General features: G+C 39.8%; 1 protein-coding gene across 4 annotated transcripts; it reads left to right on the top strand.

Moving 5' to 3' along the window:
- The first annotated feature begins 3146 nt into the window (after positions 1-3146).
- On the top strand, positions 3147-10856 carry Fignl1 (fidgetin like 1). 4 transcript variants are annotated; one of them, XM_060365679.1, is made up of 5 exons: positions 3147-3209; positions 3972-4067; positions 4701-4774; positions 5712-5827; positions 8180-10856. In XM_060365679.1, exon 5 carries the CDS (start codon positions 8190-8192, stop codon positions 10161-10163), a length of 1974 nt encoding a protein of 657 aa, XP_060221662.1. In that variant the 5' UTR covers positions 3147-3209; positions 3972-4067; positions 4701-4774; positions 5712-5827; positions 8180-8189; the 3' UTR covers positions 10164-10856. The 4 variants fall into 4 exon arrangements, with proteins under 4 accessions (XP_060221662.1, XP_060221663.1, XP_021502849.1 ...); XM_060365680.1 differs by lacking the exon at positions 4701-4774; XM_021647174.2 differs by lacking the exons at positions 3147-3209; positions 3972-4067 and having other exon boundaries at positions 4078-4774.
- The last annotated feature ends 8081 nt before the right edge of the window (positions 10857-18937 follow it).

Below are 18937 nucleotides of genomic sequence, written 5' to 3'. Positions count from 1 at the left end.
AGAGAAACTGTTTTTGAAAAATCAAAAACAAACAGACAAAAAAGAATTAGGAATGCCTGGATTAAGACTATTCCATGGGCCACGAGTAGCACCTTTATTTAAATCTGTGCCCAATGTAGATCTGTATCATACTAAATAGAGCACACTGACCTCTGGTGGCACTGGTACTAGATGCTGCCTGTATGGCCTCATATTTTTGCTGATTGGAGGCACTTCTTAGTGTTGAGAAAGCCCTAGACTTATCTGGACACAACAGAAAGCCAACACAAAACTTATCCTGGAACATCTCTTGTCAAGAATATAGCAAAGAGCAGCCTTCCAGGAACCAGAGATCCAAGTCAGGCTGAACACATACCAGACAGCATACAGAAAACCCCAAGATAGGACAGGGAGATGTCACTAGCTGGCAGCTCATCATCTTGAGGGCAACAAGAAAAAGGGATACAGAACAAGACCCAAAGGAAGGCAGGACTGAACTCTTAACTAGGAAATCCAGTTGACCGTATACTGGAAAATGGTCTTACTGATATTCTACTCAGAAAGTCTACCAAGGAAACATAGTGCTTACCTGATAGCATTTTGGCCTAAGGATTGATTTATTATTTATTTTTTAAAATAAATTATATAAATTTCCAAATATTAATAGTTTTACTATCTTGGTATCAAAATCTGTTTCCTGAGTACCTCTCAATGTATGCCATAACATACCCTGGTATAAAGTAATGGGGAAAATAATAGATTAAGTTGCTTGCATAAACTGGTAATATTTGGAAAGACCATTTTAAAGAAACTGGTGTGGTTTCCAAAAGCAGGCATGCAGTAAACAGTCACAGCAAGAATTATGGTATGCCCCCCACAGCCAGCTCAAACTGGAAGCAGAAGGATCCACAAATAGACTGGTTTTTCCTAAACACAGCAAATTCACAGCAGCCAGAGTGCAAACTACCTTAGCTTAAGTCCCTCTGCTCTAATCTCACAAGAAAAGTGACCTGAAGTAAGCCAATAGCAACCTGTCAGCTCCTTTCCAATAGTCTCAGCTCCCTGCTTTACAAAACATACTTTTCTGCTTCTGCCCAGTACAGCTCCCATTCTATTTTATAGAGTGGAGATTTCCCCATTCATGAATATAAAAGCTGATTAGAACTTTGTCAGACTGTTTAATGATTTTTTTTTTCATTAGAACTGTGTGTTCTAATGTTCTAAATGTGTGTTCATGTTAGACTGCTATAGGCTGTACATCCAAGGAATGCCTGCATACATCCCCAATCTTCACGGGGCCTCTTTCACCAAGGCAGATTGGAAGTGGACACATGTGGCACTCAGCAGAAATCCAACCTACTCAGGGAATATCAGAGAAAGAGCCACATTTAACTTCGTCCCATCCTCTGCCCCTTTAGCTCTAAAACAATCTACTTCTCACACTGCCTAAAAATACAAACATATTTTAAAAATACTTATTATTGTGTGTTTGTGTATGATGGGTGGAAAAGACACACGTGCCAAGAGGTCAAAGGACAACTGTGTGGAGTCCTTTCACTTTTTCCTGGGTTCTAGAAATCAAACTAAGGTCCCAGGCTTGCACAGTAAGCATCTTTACCTGAGACAGCTTGCTAGCCCCTAAACATATTTGGGATCATTTTACTTTTCTGCTCAAAACAAATTAGCCAACTGAACTGTAGACAGGCCTTGTTTGAGCTTATGTTTATAAACTCACAGAATCATAAACAAGAAGAGCCCTTCCACCAAGGATACTGGTTCTGTCTGTTTCGGTGGCAGTTTCTTCTTTGCAGCTCCAACACCTTCCACCCACGAGAAAAAGAGTCTACCAAGCAGTTTGTGTTGTCAGTCAGCAAGTTTACAACTTGCATGCCTGAGCCCTAAACTCTTCCACACTACATACTGGGTTGTAATTCTAACAAAAGCAATTTTCAGACGCCAGCGAATCATGTTGCCTTTTGCAGGGTTCCTGGTCTTACAGATACAAGAATTTAAAAAATCAGACCCAGTAGGAAACTGAAAGGCAATTTTGAGTTTAGGGGAAAAAGAAGACAAGCGACATCTCAGCAGCATCTGGGAGGAGGGGAATGGAGGAGAGGAAAAGAGAGGGCCTTGCTTTTGGAGTTAAAGGTCAGAAAAGCAGGCAGGCTCAACAATGCAGTCCTGTGAATGGCTGCATGGGGTAAGGAGGGTCTTCAGACTGAGTGAAAATGCCCAGAACCTTAGGGCAAGCAGGGTTAAGATTTCTGGTCAGTGTCTGAAGGAGACAGAATGAAGGAAAGAAAAGTTAAGTTTACCCAGTGGAAACAGGCAGGCTTAGCAATGAGGGTTGCAGACAAAGAAACCAAAAAAAAAAAAAAAAAAAAAAAAAGCACAGTTCCCCTCCCCCTACTCTCTGACAATCAGCTCCCGCCTGCTTGGAGCCTGACCCAGTGGCTTGTTATGCCCTATACAAACAATTAAGAACCTAACCCTTAGTGACCTCTCCCCAAATTGCAAGAAGTCTTAGCGGGTAATAGGCAGATGGGAGGTGGGGCCCAAAACTGTTTATGAGGGGGAAGGTCCATCGGTGACTCCCAAGCTTGTATCTGTTTAGCTACATACGGATTAGTAACAAAAATAAGCTTTTTCAGTTCTTAATGGATCCCTGATAGCTACTGCTTTAATAATCTTGCTATGACGCCTAAAGCTGGCTGTGGCCCTTAGCAAATCTTCCTGAATTCGAGACTTATTCCTATCTGATAGCTGCTAATGAACTGGTTAGGGCTGGAGAGCACATGTGTGGGCAGGCTCAGGAGTGGCGGCCCAGGTCATGTTTGCCTTCCAGGAGAGCCCTGCTCTCCGCAATCCTGCGAGTTCCCTTTCCTCTCTCCCACCGCCTCTCTATTTCGCGGCACCTAGCTCGGCAAAAAAGAACAAACTAAGCCTGAAGTAGATGGGAAGCCATGGAGTGCTTAGGTGAAACCATCGCCACCGCGCGGGAGGGGGTCGCCCTCGCACAACGCCGCGGGCGGGAAGTCCGAATTCCCGAGTCCGGGCCTTGGCGGCGACCCCCAGGCCTTCCGAGTCCCCGCCCCGACGCTGCGTGCCGCGCGCGCTCCTCGGCCCTTGCCCTTACACGCATGCGCGGCGCGGGCCGAGCGCGTCATACCGCGCAGGCGCTCTCCCAAGGGCGCGCTTTTCGGTGGCCGCTGGCCCGACCGGGAACGCAGGTGGGCGCCGGTGGGCGGCTGGTCTTCGCTTGGGCGGCGGGCTGTGGTTGTGCTCGCCACGCCGGCCGTGTTTTCGTTTTTTTCCTCTTGTTTTTCGACTCAGGTTGTTGGAGAGGGTGGCCCTGGGAAGCCCCGGGGCGAGGCTGTCGCTGTCCGCGGCGGCTGGGTTTGAGGGACGTGGGGCGTGACGATTTGGGGTCAGGTCAGCAGCAGCTACCTCCCGCTAGGACTGTAAAGAAGGCGGGAGCAGGTTTGCCACCTACATTTACTCTTTCTGAGCACCGTGGTTTCGGTAGTACGAACACAGGTGAATTGCTCTAACCTGAAAGTCCGAAATGCTCCAACGTCTGACGTTCACGAGGCCCAACAGTACATCACAAGGGAGGAATTTCCTCATCATGAAACCTTTTTATTTTTTTTCATTCCTGCTCTCAGAAAAATATTATATACAGTTAACCTTCTGTTAAGTATACGCGAGTCGTGTTTGAAACGGAGTCCCCTACCTGGTATATGTGTTAACATCTGGAAATCAGACATACTTCTGACCCCAAGCGTTTGGGATAGGGATATTTTTTAGTTGTGATTAGGTATGGCCGGAAGGGACTATCCAAAGGAAAGAAATAATAATTCACAATCTCTTATATGATAGTTTTAAGTTCTGGGGATTCTGATGCTCTCAGTAATTAAAAAAAAAAAAAAACCTGTCAGCTAAATAATGTTATAATGTTACATACTGCTCTTTTTTTTTTTTTTTTTTGGCAGGTGAAAACAGACACAGCATAAGAGATATACTCAGAGTTACTGCTGAAAGAATAGATCATGCATCCAGAGCTGGGGGCCTGGGAAATGGCTTAGCCGGTAAAAGCTGTTGGGCCTGACGTCTGGGGGTCTAGGATCCCTGGGCCCAGAGTGGTGAAAAGAGAAAACCTAGTTCCTGCAGGTTGCTCTCAGACCTAAACGTGCACCCCTCCCCAATAGATAAAACTAATTAAAAGCAATAAAACTTTCATGTCTGGCATCTGAAGATGGGTCTTACGGCTTCAGATCCTGTGAAAGTCCTGTGTTACTTTGCCAGTAGTAAATTAGAGTTCTGTAAAGATTGAAAATGATGTCTGGCATATAGTAGGCACTCCAGTTTTTAATCATTATTTTAATGGATACCATAGTTCAGATACTGAAGAAAATCCAAATGCAATGAAAATTAATTCTTGCTTGCAAAAACTGGCGGTCTAGTTTGAATGGTCAATAACATTCTTAATCAGAAAATTAACAAAGAAGATTGAACTGTAACTCTAATGTCGGTACTCATTAGCCATAATTTAGATTTTATTGAGCAAAGGTTGAAATGACTTGACAGTGGCAGATAGGTCTGTACCAATGTCATTGAGCAATGGTGACAGTTTTTGGTTATGTGTAGTTGTAGCATATGACTGAGCAGAAAGGAAGTAAAATTGGGAGATGGAAGAGGACATTTTTTTTTTCTTTTTACAGTGACTTGAAATGGTGATTTTAGTTGATAGACTGAAATGAAGCTGTAAAGAAGATTATCATTGTGAACCTTTGTGGTTGGTATTTTCCAAGTCACCTCATTTCTGGAGTAGAGTGGAGATTAAAATAAGGTTAAAGTAGATGAAAGCAGGGCTACTTGCCTCATAACTGTTGATGTAGTTTCGATTTAAGTTAAAGTTTTATTAGATGTTCCTATTATAAGCAAAACTTATGAACACCTACCTATAATATAGTAAATTCTTTCCACAGCATTTTCAGAATTAAAAAGCTGTATTAAGCCTGGCAGTGTTCATGCATCGCTAGAGGCAGAGACAGGTGAACCTCTGAGTTTGAGTACAGCTTGGTTTACAGAATTAATTCCAGAAAAGCGAGGGTAACACAAAGTAACTGTGTCTTAAAAAACCAACAGCAACAACAACAAAAAGCTGTATTAAATATAGGTCACATATATAAATGTATTGGTTATTAAGCTATACTTCTAGATAATTAGACAATTGTTGGAATTTAAAGTGAGACATTCTTTTTACTTTGTCATAATACTTAGGAAACCAATAGGACTTCTTAAAACTATTTTCTTGTTAGTAAACAGGCAAATTCTATATTGCGAAAATACAGTAGTTAGTGTGCCAAGCTGTGCATATGGATGGCAGGGAACTACTTTCAGGAACCATGTAGGTCTTGAGAATTTGGCAAGCTTGAGTGCTGGTGCCTTCTTGTGTTAAACTGTCTCTCTGGCCCAATTGCATATTTTTCTAAGATTCTTGTATAAAAATATGAAGGCTTATGAGAATATCTTCAGAAAAACCTGAAGTAAAAGTCGTTTATTGGTCAACTATTTGGCTTGTTCTTACAGCTCATCTTTCATAGGCTTTAATTTTTAACACTGAGAAATGGGGGAAATTTGGAATATTTGTGGCATCAAGTTTGAAGTGTTTATTCATGCTATATCATTAATACTAAACATGTCACCATTCATATTTATGTTCTGTGCAGCTCAATCTGTGCTGATAGCTTCAAGAAGTAGTCATTACCTGGTAAAGAACACAGTGCCTCACGTGGAGCTTGGAACTGACCTCTGGCATTGCTCATAATCAGCAGAGTTTTCTCCAGTAAGTCAGTTTTTAACTCTCAGCTATATTTCTACAAAGCAGGGTAACAGTCTTTAATATTTCATATTTACCTGATTTGATTCTCACGATGGTTCCTACAGAGAAATCTGAACATCCAAAAATTGTAAATGGGTTGCTTAGTCTTAGCTAGGTTTTCTTAGAAAGGCTTAAGATTTAAGCATCATCATGGCATCTTCATACTTTGTTTTGATTTGTTCCATCAGTGCTGCCTCCTCCCCCACCCACCTTTTCCCCTGGTTCCCTCCTTCTCAGATCCTTTCTACTTTCCTGCTACATGTTCTATTTCTCACATGCCTGAAGATCACAACCTTCTCTCATGATCCTCTTGTAGTTCTGACCTACAAACACGTGTAAATGCATACAAACACACACATTCTAAATCTGGATTTTGCATGTGAGAGAGAAGAAGGTATTTGTCTTTCCAAGTGTGGTTTATTTTGCATAGCATGTGATTTTCAGTTGTATTACCTTCCTGCAAAGGGCAGCAGGATTTCATTTTCTTTTATGGCTACATAGAATTCCATTGTGTTCATAGAACTCCATTATACATCCACTCATCTTTTGATGGACATCTAAGCTGTTCAGTTTCCTGGCTGCTGTAAGTAGTGTAGCTATAAATGTGTATGCACTAGCATCTCTCTTGTGTTTTAGGGTTAGGGTTTGGCGTTAGAATTAGAATTCTTAGAGTATATATCTAAAAATACAATGTTGATTGGCTATACAAATTAGCATTCCTACCACCAGGGAATAAGGATTTCTCTTTCCCTGTATCCTTGACAGCATTTGTTGTCATTTGTTTTGTTGAGGATAACTGTTCTAAATGGGAGATAGAATCTCAATACAGTTTTAATTTGTATTTCCCTGATGACTAAGTATGTTGAACACTTGTGCAAATATTTATTTGCTGTATTTCTTTTGAGAACTGTCTGTTCAGTTCATTAGCATATTTTTTTGATTGGGATATTGAGGGGTAGTTTTTTCAGTTCTTTATATATTCAGAAGGGGCACATGTGTTTATGTGTTGTGACTACAAGAGGGTGTCAGATCCTCTGAAGCTGGAGTGGCAGGTGGCTGTGAACGTGGCTGTCCTATCCTGTTCAAGAGCAGCATGTGCTCTTAACTGTTGTGCCATTTTCTAGCCAGCTTCAAATTTTCATAGACTCTTGTAACTCTGGTCTGGGCTAATAGCTCAGTCTCAGTAAAGTGCTTACTCTACAAGCATGAAAATCCAACTTTGATCCCCAGAGCCTGTGTAAGAAAGCTGGGCATGGTGACAGGTACTTATAATCATGCTGGGCAGGGAGAGACAGACTGGTCCTTAGGGCTTACTGTCCACTCAGCCAACGGCCTGCTTGTACCTCCCATTCAATGAGAGACTCTGTCTCAAAAGACCAAAGTGGATAGCGCTTGAAGAACCATCTCCTCAACCTCAAAAGACAATATTTGGATTCATTTGTATTTAGTAAGAATTGATAAATGGCCCAACAATGTGATATATTTTAAAGAAGATTGCATTGGCTGCTGAGAAGATTTTTTTTCTTTTTTCTTTCTGTTTGGTGCAGCAGGCTGTAAATATCGGTTGAGTCTACTTAATCTGTGGTGTAGGTTAAGTCTGAAGTTTCTTTGTTGATTTTGTGAATAACCTATCTCACAAGAGTGGGATATTGAACCATTGATTAATTTAAGTCTTTTTGTACATATTTTTGTATGTGTACATATAAATGTATGGAGTACACATGTTGATATTGGATGTCTTTTTCTGTCACTCATCACTTAATAAATTCTTCCTTTCTTTAAGTTGGTTACAAAAGCTTTTGGGACAGAGTCTTATGTATCCCAGATTGGCTTTAAACTTACCATGTAGCTGAGGGTGGTGACCTTGGACTTCTCTTGCTGGATCCACTACCCAAGTGCTAGGAGGTATGCATTGTTGTATCCAGTGTATGCGTGCTAAGGATCAAACGCAAGAATTCAGTTAGTAAGTGTTCCTCCAACTGAATCACATTTCCCAAGTCCTTTCTTTGGTTACATTTAAATCCTTTCTGTTTAAACCCATGAATATTCTCTCTTTAGGAAAATCACTTCATAAATAAAACAGTTTAACATCGAAGAAATCATTTGGTTGTCCTTAAGCTTGAGACTATCAGTGTATCTTTGTGTCATGAGTACTTGAAATACATGATAAACTAGATGTTTCTTTTTCAAATAAGTACTTTTGTTTTTTTATAAACTAACCTTATAAATCTAGTATGTTTTTTTTTCCAGCAGAGTTTTCTGCTTTTGTTTTCTTCTTGATACTGATTTGTCTTCAATTTTGCTTTCGTGTTATAGGACTTTTGACATGGAGACTTCCAACTCTAGGTCTGTGCATGTGGATGAATGGCAGAAGAATTACTTCGTAGTTACATCCCGCACATGTACACCAAGACAGAAGGCAGATGCATATCGTGCACTTTTACTCCGTATTCAATATGCATGTGCCAACTCTGAAATCTCTCAGGTCTGTGCTACCAAGCTGTTCAAAAGGTATACAGAAAAATATTCTGCAATTATTGATTCTGACAATGTGGAAACTGGCTTGAATAACTACGCAGCGAGCATTTTTCCTTTGGCAGGATCTCAACAGGCTGACAGTGACAAGTGGCAATCTGGATTGTCAATAAATAATGTTTTCAAAATGAGTAATGTACAGGAGATGATACAAGCTGGCAAGAAATGGAAAGAGTCTCTGTTGGAACCTGCTGATGCATCAGTAGTCATCTATAAAGAACCTACTGTCTTTGAGCTTTCTGAACCTAGTGTGTGTGGAGGTTCTGGAGAGCCTGACACAGATAAGACCCAAGCTATCCCAGAGAGCAGTTGGAGACATTCCCCATTTCACATGTGTCCCACCTCCTCAGCACCATTAGGTGAGTCAGCCACTCCAACATTTCACACTCCACCATTATTTGGGAATACCAAAAAGGAAACTCACAGCTCTCCTAAAACCAGCACAGGACTAAATCTGTTCTTATCTAATGTGTCTTGTTTCCCTTCTGGCTGTGAAAATCCACGAGAAAGGAAGGCTTTTTATGATCCTGGCACCATTGACATGCTTTCCAATTCAACACTGAATAAGGCTTTTAGTAAGACTGAAGACAGTGGCCAGAAGGAAGATAATAGCCTACCTGCCTTTAAAACTGCAAAAGAACAATTATGGGTAGATCAAAAAAAAAAGTGCCACCAATCCCAGCATACATCCAGGTCTTCATCTATTGTGAAAAAGTCCCTGGGAGCTGGGAGATCAAGAGGAATATTTGGAAAGTTTGTTTCTCCTGTATCTAATAAGGAAGATGGAAGTGAGCAGAGTGGAAGGATGAAGCAGAAGTCTACTAGGGCAGATTCTACAGAACCAACACACCTCTTTGATGACTGTCTGAAGAACATAGAGCCAAGGATGGTTGAACTTATTATGAATGAAATTATGGACCATGGGCCTCCAGTACACTGGGAAGACATTGCCGGAGTAGAATTTGCCAAAGCCACAATAAAAGAAATTGTTGTGTGGCCCATGCTGAGGCCAGATATCTTTACTGGATTACGAGGACCCCCTAAGGGAATTCTGCTTTTTGGCCCTCCAGGGACTGGTAAAACTCTTATTGGCAAGTGCATTGCTAGTCAGTCTGGAGCAACGTTCTTCAGCATCTCTGCTTCGTCTTTGACTTCTAAGTGGGTAGGTGAGGGGGAAAAAATGGTCCGTGCATTGTTTGCTGTTGCAAGGTGTCAGCAGCCAGCTGTGATATTTATTGATGAAATTGATTCTTTATTGTCTCAACGAGGAGATGGTGAACATGAATCTTCAAGAAGGATAAAAACGGAATTTTTAGTTCAGTTAGATGGAGCAACCACATCTTCTGAAGACCGTATTCTTGTGGTGGGAGCCACAAATCGGCCCCAAGAGATTGATGAGGCTGCCCGGAGAAGATTGGTGAAAAGGCTTTATATTCCCCTCCCAGAAGCTTCAGCCAGGAAACAGATAATTGTTAATCTCATGTCTAAGGAACAGTGTTGCCTCAGTGATGAAGAAACTGAACTGGTGGTGCAGCAGTCTGACGGGTTTTCTGGAGCAGATATGACACAGCTTTGCAGAGAGGCTTCTCTTGGTCCTATCCGCAGTTTGCACACTGCTGACATTGCTACCATAAGCCCAGATGAAGTTCGACCAATAACCTATATTGATTTTGAAAATGCTTTTAGAACTGTGCGACCCACTGTGTCTCCAAAAGATTTAGAACTTTATGAAAAGTGGAATGAAACATTTGGTTGTGGAAAGTGAACACAGCAATTGAAGGGAGAAGCTGTCATGTAGTAGTAGTTTTTTAGCTTTAGCATAGGAAGCTTGGGTGTGCTACATGTATTGTTTTGGAGTATATCCTGAATTCTATGCCTCAGAATAACAGCTTGCCTACCGATTGATATATTAGTATGTTGTATTTGCCTTCCAGTTACTGTGTTATGTATAAGCTCATGTCATTTAAATAGAATTGTTTTGTTTTCTAAGTGAATTGATATTAGAACTTTAGTATGGCAATAATAAGCTTTGTCAGTATGGTATGGCTTACATTTGAAACAGCATTGCTATCTTGGCCTAGAAAGAGTTAAAATCTTACCAAAGGCTAGAGTGAAAGCAACAAAACTAAACTACATTAACCTATGCTGGTTTGTGACTTGTTTTGTGTTTTTTTTTCCCTATCAAAATTAACTGATAAAAACATTAGAAATAGCAAGATATAATCTGCTGTCAGAGTTGTACCCTGCCCAAACAAAAGACAGTATGTTTTTTTTTTTCCCCTCCAATGGGTCTAGAATGTTTTCCATTAATATTTTATCTGGTAATACTTGAAAACCTATTATTTCACCCTCTTTCAAAACTAAATGTTTTAAAATTATTGTTATTGTTTTGTAAAACATGTTCACTGTAGAAACTTAGAAGCAAAGAGAATAAAAATTGTTAGTTTATTACCACTTGGATGGGGATACGTTATTTTGCTATAATTTTGTTTTATACAGTGCTACGACTTTAGTATGTATTTCCTTCTGTAGTCTGCTTGTTTGTTTTTCCTCTCCAAGTGGTATGCAGCCATGTTGGCTTGAAATAATCTCCCTGCCTCATTCTCCCAACTAGCAATTTCAGGCCTGCACCACCATACCCCGTTAGCCACTTCCTTTCTTTAAAGTATATCATCATTTTGCATGCTATCATAAATGTTGACAGTAATCTTCTGTTACATATTGTTGTTTAGGGGTCCATGGTATAGATGGGCTATAATTAATTAACACAGGAGTTCATATTTTTTTGTGTGTGAACACGGCAACTTGAAATGGAATTTGAAACACTTTTAATGAGTGAGTTTAGAAAGTTTGTACTTCATGGTGGCTCACAACCATGTATGACTTCAATTCCTGGGGATCCAATGCCCACTTTTGACTTGAGCATCATCCAGGCAACACACATGTATACATGCAGGTAAAAAAAAAGTCAGTAAATTTTATTTACACATGTCTAAATTTTTTTTTTTAAAGTTTGTGCTTTGGTACAGTATATACTGTTATTTTTAATTTACCTTTTATTTACACATTGTTGCTTGTAAAAGTTTTGCAAATTTTAGTTTTCTTCTTTGAAATGTAAAATTATCACAGAACTTAAGCTACTGTTTTTTGTGTTTGTTTGCTTTTTGCTTGTTCATCGCAACAGGAGATGGATTCTCTGTGTAGCTCTGGCTGTCCTAGAACTCAGAGATCTGCCTGCCTTTGCCTCCTGAGTGTGGGGGTTAAAGATGTGGGTCACCACTACCTGGCAAATTTTTTAACCTTTATTTTATTTTTATTTTATTTTTTTTAAGATTTATTTATTATGTATATGAGTGCTCTATCTGTGTGTAGGCCTGTATGCTAGAAGAGGGCACCAGATCACATTATAGATGGTTGTGAGCCACCATGTGGTTGCTGGGACTTGAACTCAGGACCTCTGGAAGGACAGACAGTGCTCTTAACTTCTGAGCCATCTCTCCAGCCGTTAACCTTTATTTTTATTTTATGTATATGGGTATTTTGCCTGGATGTATGTTGGTGCACCCTTTGCATGTTGTGACCATAGAAGCCATATCCCTAGGGACTGGAGTTAAAGACAATTATGAGCTGTCATGTGAGTGCTGGGAATCAAACCAGGGTCTTCTCCCAGAACAGGCTGTTCTCTTCAGCCGTTTCAACTGAGCCGTTTCTTTAGCTCTAACATTGTAAAGTCTCCTAAATATCCATTACTTTTATTTTTGTCAGGATTTGAGTATGAAATGTCTCTTGCAGTCTCATATGTTCAATCATAGGAAGGTTCTGGAAACTTTTAAGAGATAAAGTTATAAGTAGGTCATTGGGGTTATATCCTTAGGGGCTAATTCTTGTCCTATGTTCTTGGTTTCTTTCTGCTTTCTTTCTGTGAAGACTCCCTTGCCACAGGTTCTGCTGCCATATCATCTTGAACAGAACCAAAATAAATCTTTCTTTCCTGAAGCTTCTATTGAAATTGGTTATAGTGAAAGATAACTTAGCTCTTTATCATGAGTTTATAAAGACACTGGAACCTTGGATCTTTAGGTATTAATACGAAGAACTTAAATACAAGTTTTGCTTTTTAATCTGGAGTTTATTCTCTTTAGAGATCACTCTTGGATCTTAAAAATTACCATGGTGTCATAGACTATTACCAACTGCTCATTGTTTTGATGTCTTCCTTTGTTTTAGGTTTTTTGAGACAGGGTTTCCTAGCCTTGGTTATCCTGTAACTTGCTGTGTAGACCAGGCTGGCCTCGAACTCAGAGATCTGCCTCCCCAGTATGGGGATTAAAGGTATGCACCACCTGGCTGATAGCATTTAACTCTGTAAGTTAGTCTTAATTTTTTCATTTTTTTTATTTTGTCCTTCCCCATCAATACCACCTGTTAAAACTGACCCTGTTAATACTGACTTTAATTCCCAACCAGAGGGCATTCCTATCTGTGGAGCTTAGTTTGTGTCTGAGAAAAATATTCAAAGATGTCAAAAGTACACATTGGAGAAAAATCAGTATCTTTAACAACTGATATGAGAAAAACTGATACCCACATATAGAGGATGCGTTTCTCTCAGTCTGCACAAAATTCTAAATCAAGGCCAACGTAAGGACTGATACTCCAAAACTGCTAGAGAAAAAGAGGCATGTGCTTCAATTTATAAGCACAGTTAAGAACTTCCTGAATGAGATTTCCAGTAGCACAGGAAATAAGACAAAATATATGGGATTAAATGAAATAAAAGCTTCTGTACAGTAGAGGAAATTGTGGATCAGCAGTCCACAGGATGGAAAGAAGAGTATCAGTTCATTGTAATACTAAAAAAGGGAAGATTGGTTTTTCCAAATAGCACATTCTAGGTGTTTCTGTATTGGGTTATTGGAGTTCGCAGGCTATACTTGTAGGCTACCTGTGGAAAGGCTCACTGAGATTGGTCTTCGTAGGGCCCAACCCTCAACTGTTGCTCAGGCAGCAGAGCAGGCTGTGGGCCAACAGCAGTCTTTCATAAAGGAATTGCAGAGACGGGTCCTGCAGAGTTCATATTCCATTAGGATACACTAGGAGCTCCCCACATCAGAGTGATTTATAGTGGTCTGGCTTTTGTAAGCCTTGTGACCTGAAAAGAGAGTTCATGCTGCCACCTTATACCTTATTTGATGAAGCAGTGAGTTTCAGGGTATTTACGAGTTCTGTTTTTACATTGTAACTTGATTACTTAACTCAGTTTTCAAGGACAAACTCCATACAGTCTATGAAGGAGAATTCTTTTTTTCGACATCCTTTCACTAGCACACAAGGGCTCACAGAGGAGATCATGTTCACCCTACAGTTAACATCTGTTCATTCCGCCAAGCAAATGAAAGACATTGTAAGAAGGCTTTCCCTACTTCATTTTAAAATATAAATTAGTTTGTGTCCCCTATAAGGAAACCCTTCAATGGTTTTCCATTGAAATGAAAATCCTTAATTTCTTCTTAGCAAACATTTTTCTATTCTGCTCCATTCTTTTGGCCAGATGTGATGTCATAGGCCTTTCACCCTAGCATTATCCTGGAGGCAAAGGTAAGCAGATCTCTATTGCTACCCTGATCTACATAGTGAGTTCCAGGCCAGCCAGAGCTAAATAGTGAGAGTGTCTCAAAAAAGGGAATGTTTCCTATGTAGGAAGAACAGTGGACAGGATTCTGAAAATGTACCAAGATCCCGATCCCTAATGATTCCAACACTGATAAAGATATTACTGGAAAGAGGCTTTGCAGATACAGTTTAGTGGACCTAAAGAGAAATATTATCCTGAATTTCTTCTATAGACCTAGTCTAGTTGCATGAATCCTTAAAGCAGAAGATGTTTCCTGGCTTGTGTGAAAAGAGGTAGTCAGATTCTAAGCTCCAAGGTGTATAGCCAGGATTGAGGGAGGCCTCTTAGCTCTCAAACTCAAAAGAAAAGAAAAAAACTTAGATCTATAATGTGATACATAAGGCAATTCTTCCAGCAACTTAAGGAAGCCTTCAAGCATCCCCCAGTGACTGTAGGCTGGTTTGCAGCAGAGAAAGGAAGAGAGCTACCAGACTTGTGCTTTACAGAATTGAGATAAAGTATTGTCCAGTATACTAGACTCGTGGTAATTTGTTAGAGCAATATGGTTTGAATGAAAAGGGCCCCCATAGGGTAAGATGTTTAAATTCTTGGTCCCCGGTTGGTGCTGTTTGGGGAAGCTTAGGAGGTACTGCCATGCTGAAGGAATTATGTCACTGAAGGTGGGATTCTATATCATACCATTTCTCTCTGGTTTGTGCTTGCAATTTATAGACGTGAGCTCTCTGCTTACTGCTCTAATATTCCTTGCTTCCACTCTGCCATCATGAACTCTTATTTATTCCTTTGGAGTCATAAGCCAAAAAAAGCTCTTTAGTTGCCTTGGTCATCCTATTTTATCAGAGCAACAAAAATGGAATACTTGAAACTAAGAATGACAACCAACCAACTCCAGCTCTGAGCACAGTGGAATCAATTGAAGGTCAGGGATGGTTAGATTTTTTTTTTTCCCCTTTGCCTGCTGTGAATGATTGCTGGAAGTCCTGCCAAAAATGATTATCCTTCCCCAGAACTCTGTTAGCAGATCATGGAAACTGCCTTTGTAGTTAGCACTTCACCAGCCTTTCATTTCATAAGTGATCCAGGCCCATTGCAAAGACATTTGTTCAACATTCAGGGTAAGAAATACATATGTAATTAAAAACTTTCTATGAGCCACATGAAAAAGTAAAAAGAAATAGGTAAAATTAATATGCCAATGATTTCAGCAGGTAGTGAATATAAAAACTGTAATACTGGATCTTTTTTTAATGCTGAGTTTAGAAGCACAATGTGTGTTTAAATTTCCAGAGTATCCTTGTCCTAAGTCACCCTGTTTCAAGTATTCCTTCATCTGCATATTGGCCAGGGCTAGCCAAAACCTAAGAGCAGGAGCTGGAGAGGAGGCTCAGTGGATAAAGACACTGTTCAGAGGGTTCAGGTTTGATTCCTAGCATCTATGTGGCAGCTAACCATCTGTAATTCCAATTCCGGTGAATCCTTGGCCTCTGATACACAGGCAGAGGCAGGCAAGTGGTGCACAGACATACATGAAGGCAAAACACCCATACATATCGCAAACAAAACCAGCAGTTTTTATAATGATGTAAGGTGGTTTCCTTTTGGTTCATTTACATGAGGCAGACTATTTGAGGAAGAGTTAGGGGGACATAAGTTAACAAAGAAAATGAGATGGTCACTGCTTATCCCCAGAGGACATTGCAAAGAAAAGTAGTGAGAAGGCATGGCCTGGTAGTGGGGATCAAAACAGGACCAGTGGGGGAAAAGGGAGCATTCAAAGGTTCTATAAAATATCCAACCCAGCTGTGTGTGGTGGTGCACAACTCTAATCCCAGAGGCAGCAGACAGGTGGATATCTGAGTTTGTTTCGAACAAACAAAAATAGAACAAAACCAACTAAACAAACTAAAAAACTAAACCGAACAATAATCCCCCCACCCCCCACCCCACCTCCAGCTCTTCAACCCAGAGTCAGTTTACTGAACTTGCAGTCTTGGGCCCCACTCTCCTGGAAGGGAAAAACTTTGCTTTCTCCATCCAGTGTTCAGTCTCCTGTTTGTAGTGGACAATCATTCATCCACTGTTTGTCCATCGCAGAAAGTGAACTTGGATGTTCCTAGGGGATCTCTATCACCTTACCCAGGAAATCATTTTTAGACCTTTGAAGTGCAAGTTTGAATATTGCTATTTAAAACTTAAGCTTCATGGGAGCAGGCTGGTGTATGCTGAGCAGTCTCATATAAGAAGGCTTGTCGTCCTGGTATTTCTACAGAGTTAATGGTCTCTGACATTTAAAACAGCCACCATCATTAAGCACTGTGCTGCAGCCTGGGTGCCTTTTATCCTACAGTAAGATCAGGAAGTAGCAGGAGTGGTACAGGCCTTGAATCCCAGCATTAGGGAAGTAGTATTTGGGTTTATGCACATAGTGTAGTTATTGTTTACAATGGAAATGTGTTCCCTTTAATTTGAAAAACAACACAAGGTTATTTTTAAACTATTGGACATGAATAATTGATTTTTAAAGTTAGAGGCATTGGATGTTGATACCTAAGGGAGAAGTGGTTGGAAGTGAGAGTCCCTTTTGGAAATTCCTCTTAGAAAACATTTCACATTACATATAGAAAACAGGACTGAAAAAATGATGACCAAACTCAAGATGAATCTTTTTAAAACACAGGCTAAAAGCCTCCATGTTTTGCACATATATAGTATTGTATTTCAAAGTAAACCTCAGAATCCATAGTAAAGAGTCATTCATCTAACTCTAAATTGAGCAAAGCAATCAAACCTGTTTTAAAAAGTAGCTGTGAGGCAAATATGGATTTCATCTGCATTTTAAGAAATTGAATGTTCAGAAACCCATTTTACACAGGAATCTTTGAGCAAGCAACATATATGCATAACATTACATCTGTGACTACAGAAGTGGATAAATTCTATTTCATCTAAGTTTGGGTAGATTTCTGTGAGCTCCCACGCCTGTAAAAAATGTCTTGGCTGTATGTATGCTCTGACCCAGAGCAGCAACATAACCCCCAATGCATGATAAGTATCTGCAGACATAATTTCACAGAATATCAAAAATTGCTGTAAAACGAGGGCATTATTACAATTTAAGTGAAATGATGCAGATAAATCTATTTTAATGGATAAGCTTAGTAGATGCAAAATAAGTATGTCAGTGCTTCATTATTTATTCCTCTCAACTTGCCAACATTAGAGTGGAAAAATGCACACTATCCACCCTAGCATTGTATACAAAGGAGAAAAAGAAAATTGTTCTAGCCATGCTTCTACCTTGGAAAAACTTAATCCTAGCATATAACTGGTTTCAAAGGCTCTGTTGTATTCCTTCAGTTGCACCACATAATCTCATCTGCACTATTCTTGTCAGGCGTTGCCTAGGCAATCCAGTGCTCACCACCGGATGGAATTCACAATTCCCCTTTGAATGAATGAATCTCCTTTCATAGTAGAGTCAGTAATTTCATTTAAAACTATGTTAGACTAAACAGATACATCTGATACTGCTGCACAGTTGAAAGAGCAATAGTGATGAGCCCAGCCCATATTCCCTTACAAGGCTATGGTATTTGCCAACTTGATGATTTGTGGTTTGTTGAGCAGTAACATTAAGTCATATTTGTACTTCTTGCAACCTATACAGCAGATATATTAAGAAGAGGTAGGAGTTAAAATGTACTTGAAGATCTGCTGAAACTTTTCTCAAGTTTGGAAATCTAACCTTTGATATTACTTCTCTGATATATTTCCTTTACGGAACACTGTCCCCTGATGTATGTAGTTTATAAGGTTATTGAGAAATATACCACTTTACAAAGCCAAAGAGAGGTACGATGATTCACTCGTTAGTATGCTTTTTGCTCTTTTGAGGTGGGAAATCTGGGTTTGTTTCCCAGCACCCATGTTAGGTGGTTGTGAAGGATCTGATGTTATCTGCTGGTCTCTCTGGCCACCTGTAGTTGTGTGGCATATATTCCTACAAATACATCTACATAAATTTTGAAAAATTAAGAATATAAATCTTTTAAACATTCTATTAAATAAACAAATAAATAAACAACCAAACATATTTTCCAGAAACTGGATCAGTGATACCGGTTTAAAAAAAAAAAGTGAGGTCTTCTGGAATTGCTTATCAACTTCAAAATAGCAAACAGAACTTTAATTACCTTTGCACAAATTCTTAGCAGTAAAGTTGTGATGCTGGGGATAGACCTTGGAATATGACATATGCTGGGCTAGTACTACTCCAATGAGCTACAACCTCAGTCCAATATTTAGTATTTATAAAAGTTTATTTCAGATCCTAATATTCAAGAAACACTGAGAGTTCAAGTGTTTACACATATACAGGCCTCTGATTTGAAGACCACCCCCAAAGGAAAGAATGCTTCTGAAGGTGTTCTGTATGCTCAATACTAAATTCAAGAACTCTAGGAACCAGGAATACTTGCTGTGGATCTTAGACACTGTGGTGTGTGTGTATCTGTGTGTGTGATATGTGTGTTCTTTCTCGCTGACCATTCTAGATATTTCGTCTTGATACTGAATTTTAAAATTTATGATTAAAAAAAGTTTTTATTATTATACCTATTTTGGTGTATATGTGTGTTGTGTGTATGTACCATGGCATGTATATGGTGATGAGAAGACTACTTGTAGGGGTCAATTTTTCTCCTTCCTTTCTTCCTTCCTTCCTTCCTTCCTTCCTTCCTTCCTTCCTTCCTTCCTTCCTTCCTTCCTTCCTTCTTTCCTTCCTTCCTTCGTTTCTTTCCTTTTTAGAAAATTGTTTTTATTTTGTCATTGTCTCACTTTGGGCAAATTGAGCGATGTGGTGCTCACAGGAAGCAGAGATGAGACAGGTGGAAGGAGGGCTAGGC

This window comes from Meriones unguiculatus, chromosome 12 (assembly GCF_030254825.1).
Source record: "Meriones unguiculatus strain TT.TT164.6M chromosome 12, Bangor_MerUng_6.1, whole genome shotgun sequence".
NCBI lineage: Eukaryota > Metazoa > Chordata > Mammalia > Rodentia > Muridae > Meriones > Meriones unguiculatus.
The sequence above is the reverse complement of the archived record's forward strand: the minus strand, read 5'-3'. Positions and strand labels throughout refer to the sequence as shown.

What these genes read in the sequence shown, in the direction of transcription:
- Fignl1 (XM_060365680.1), top strand. Translation starts at nt 8,190, where the DNA reads ATGGAGACTTCCAACTCTAGGTCTGTGCATGTGGATGAATGGCAGAAG.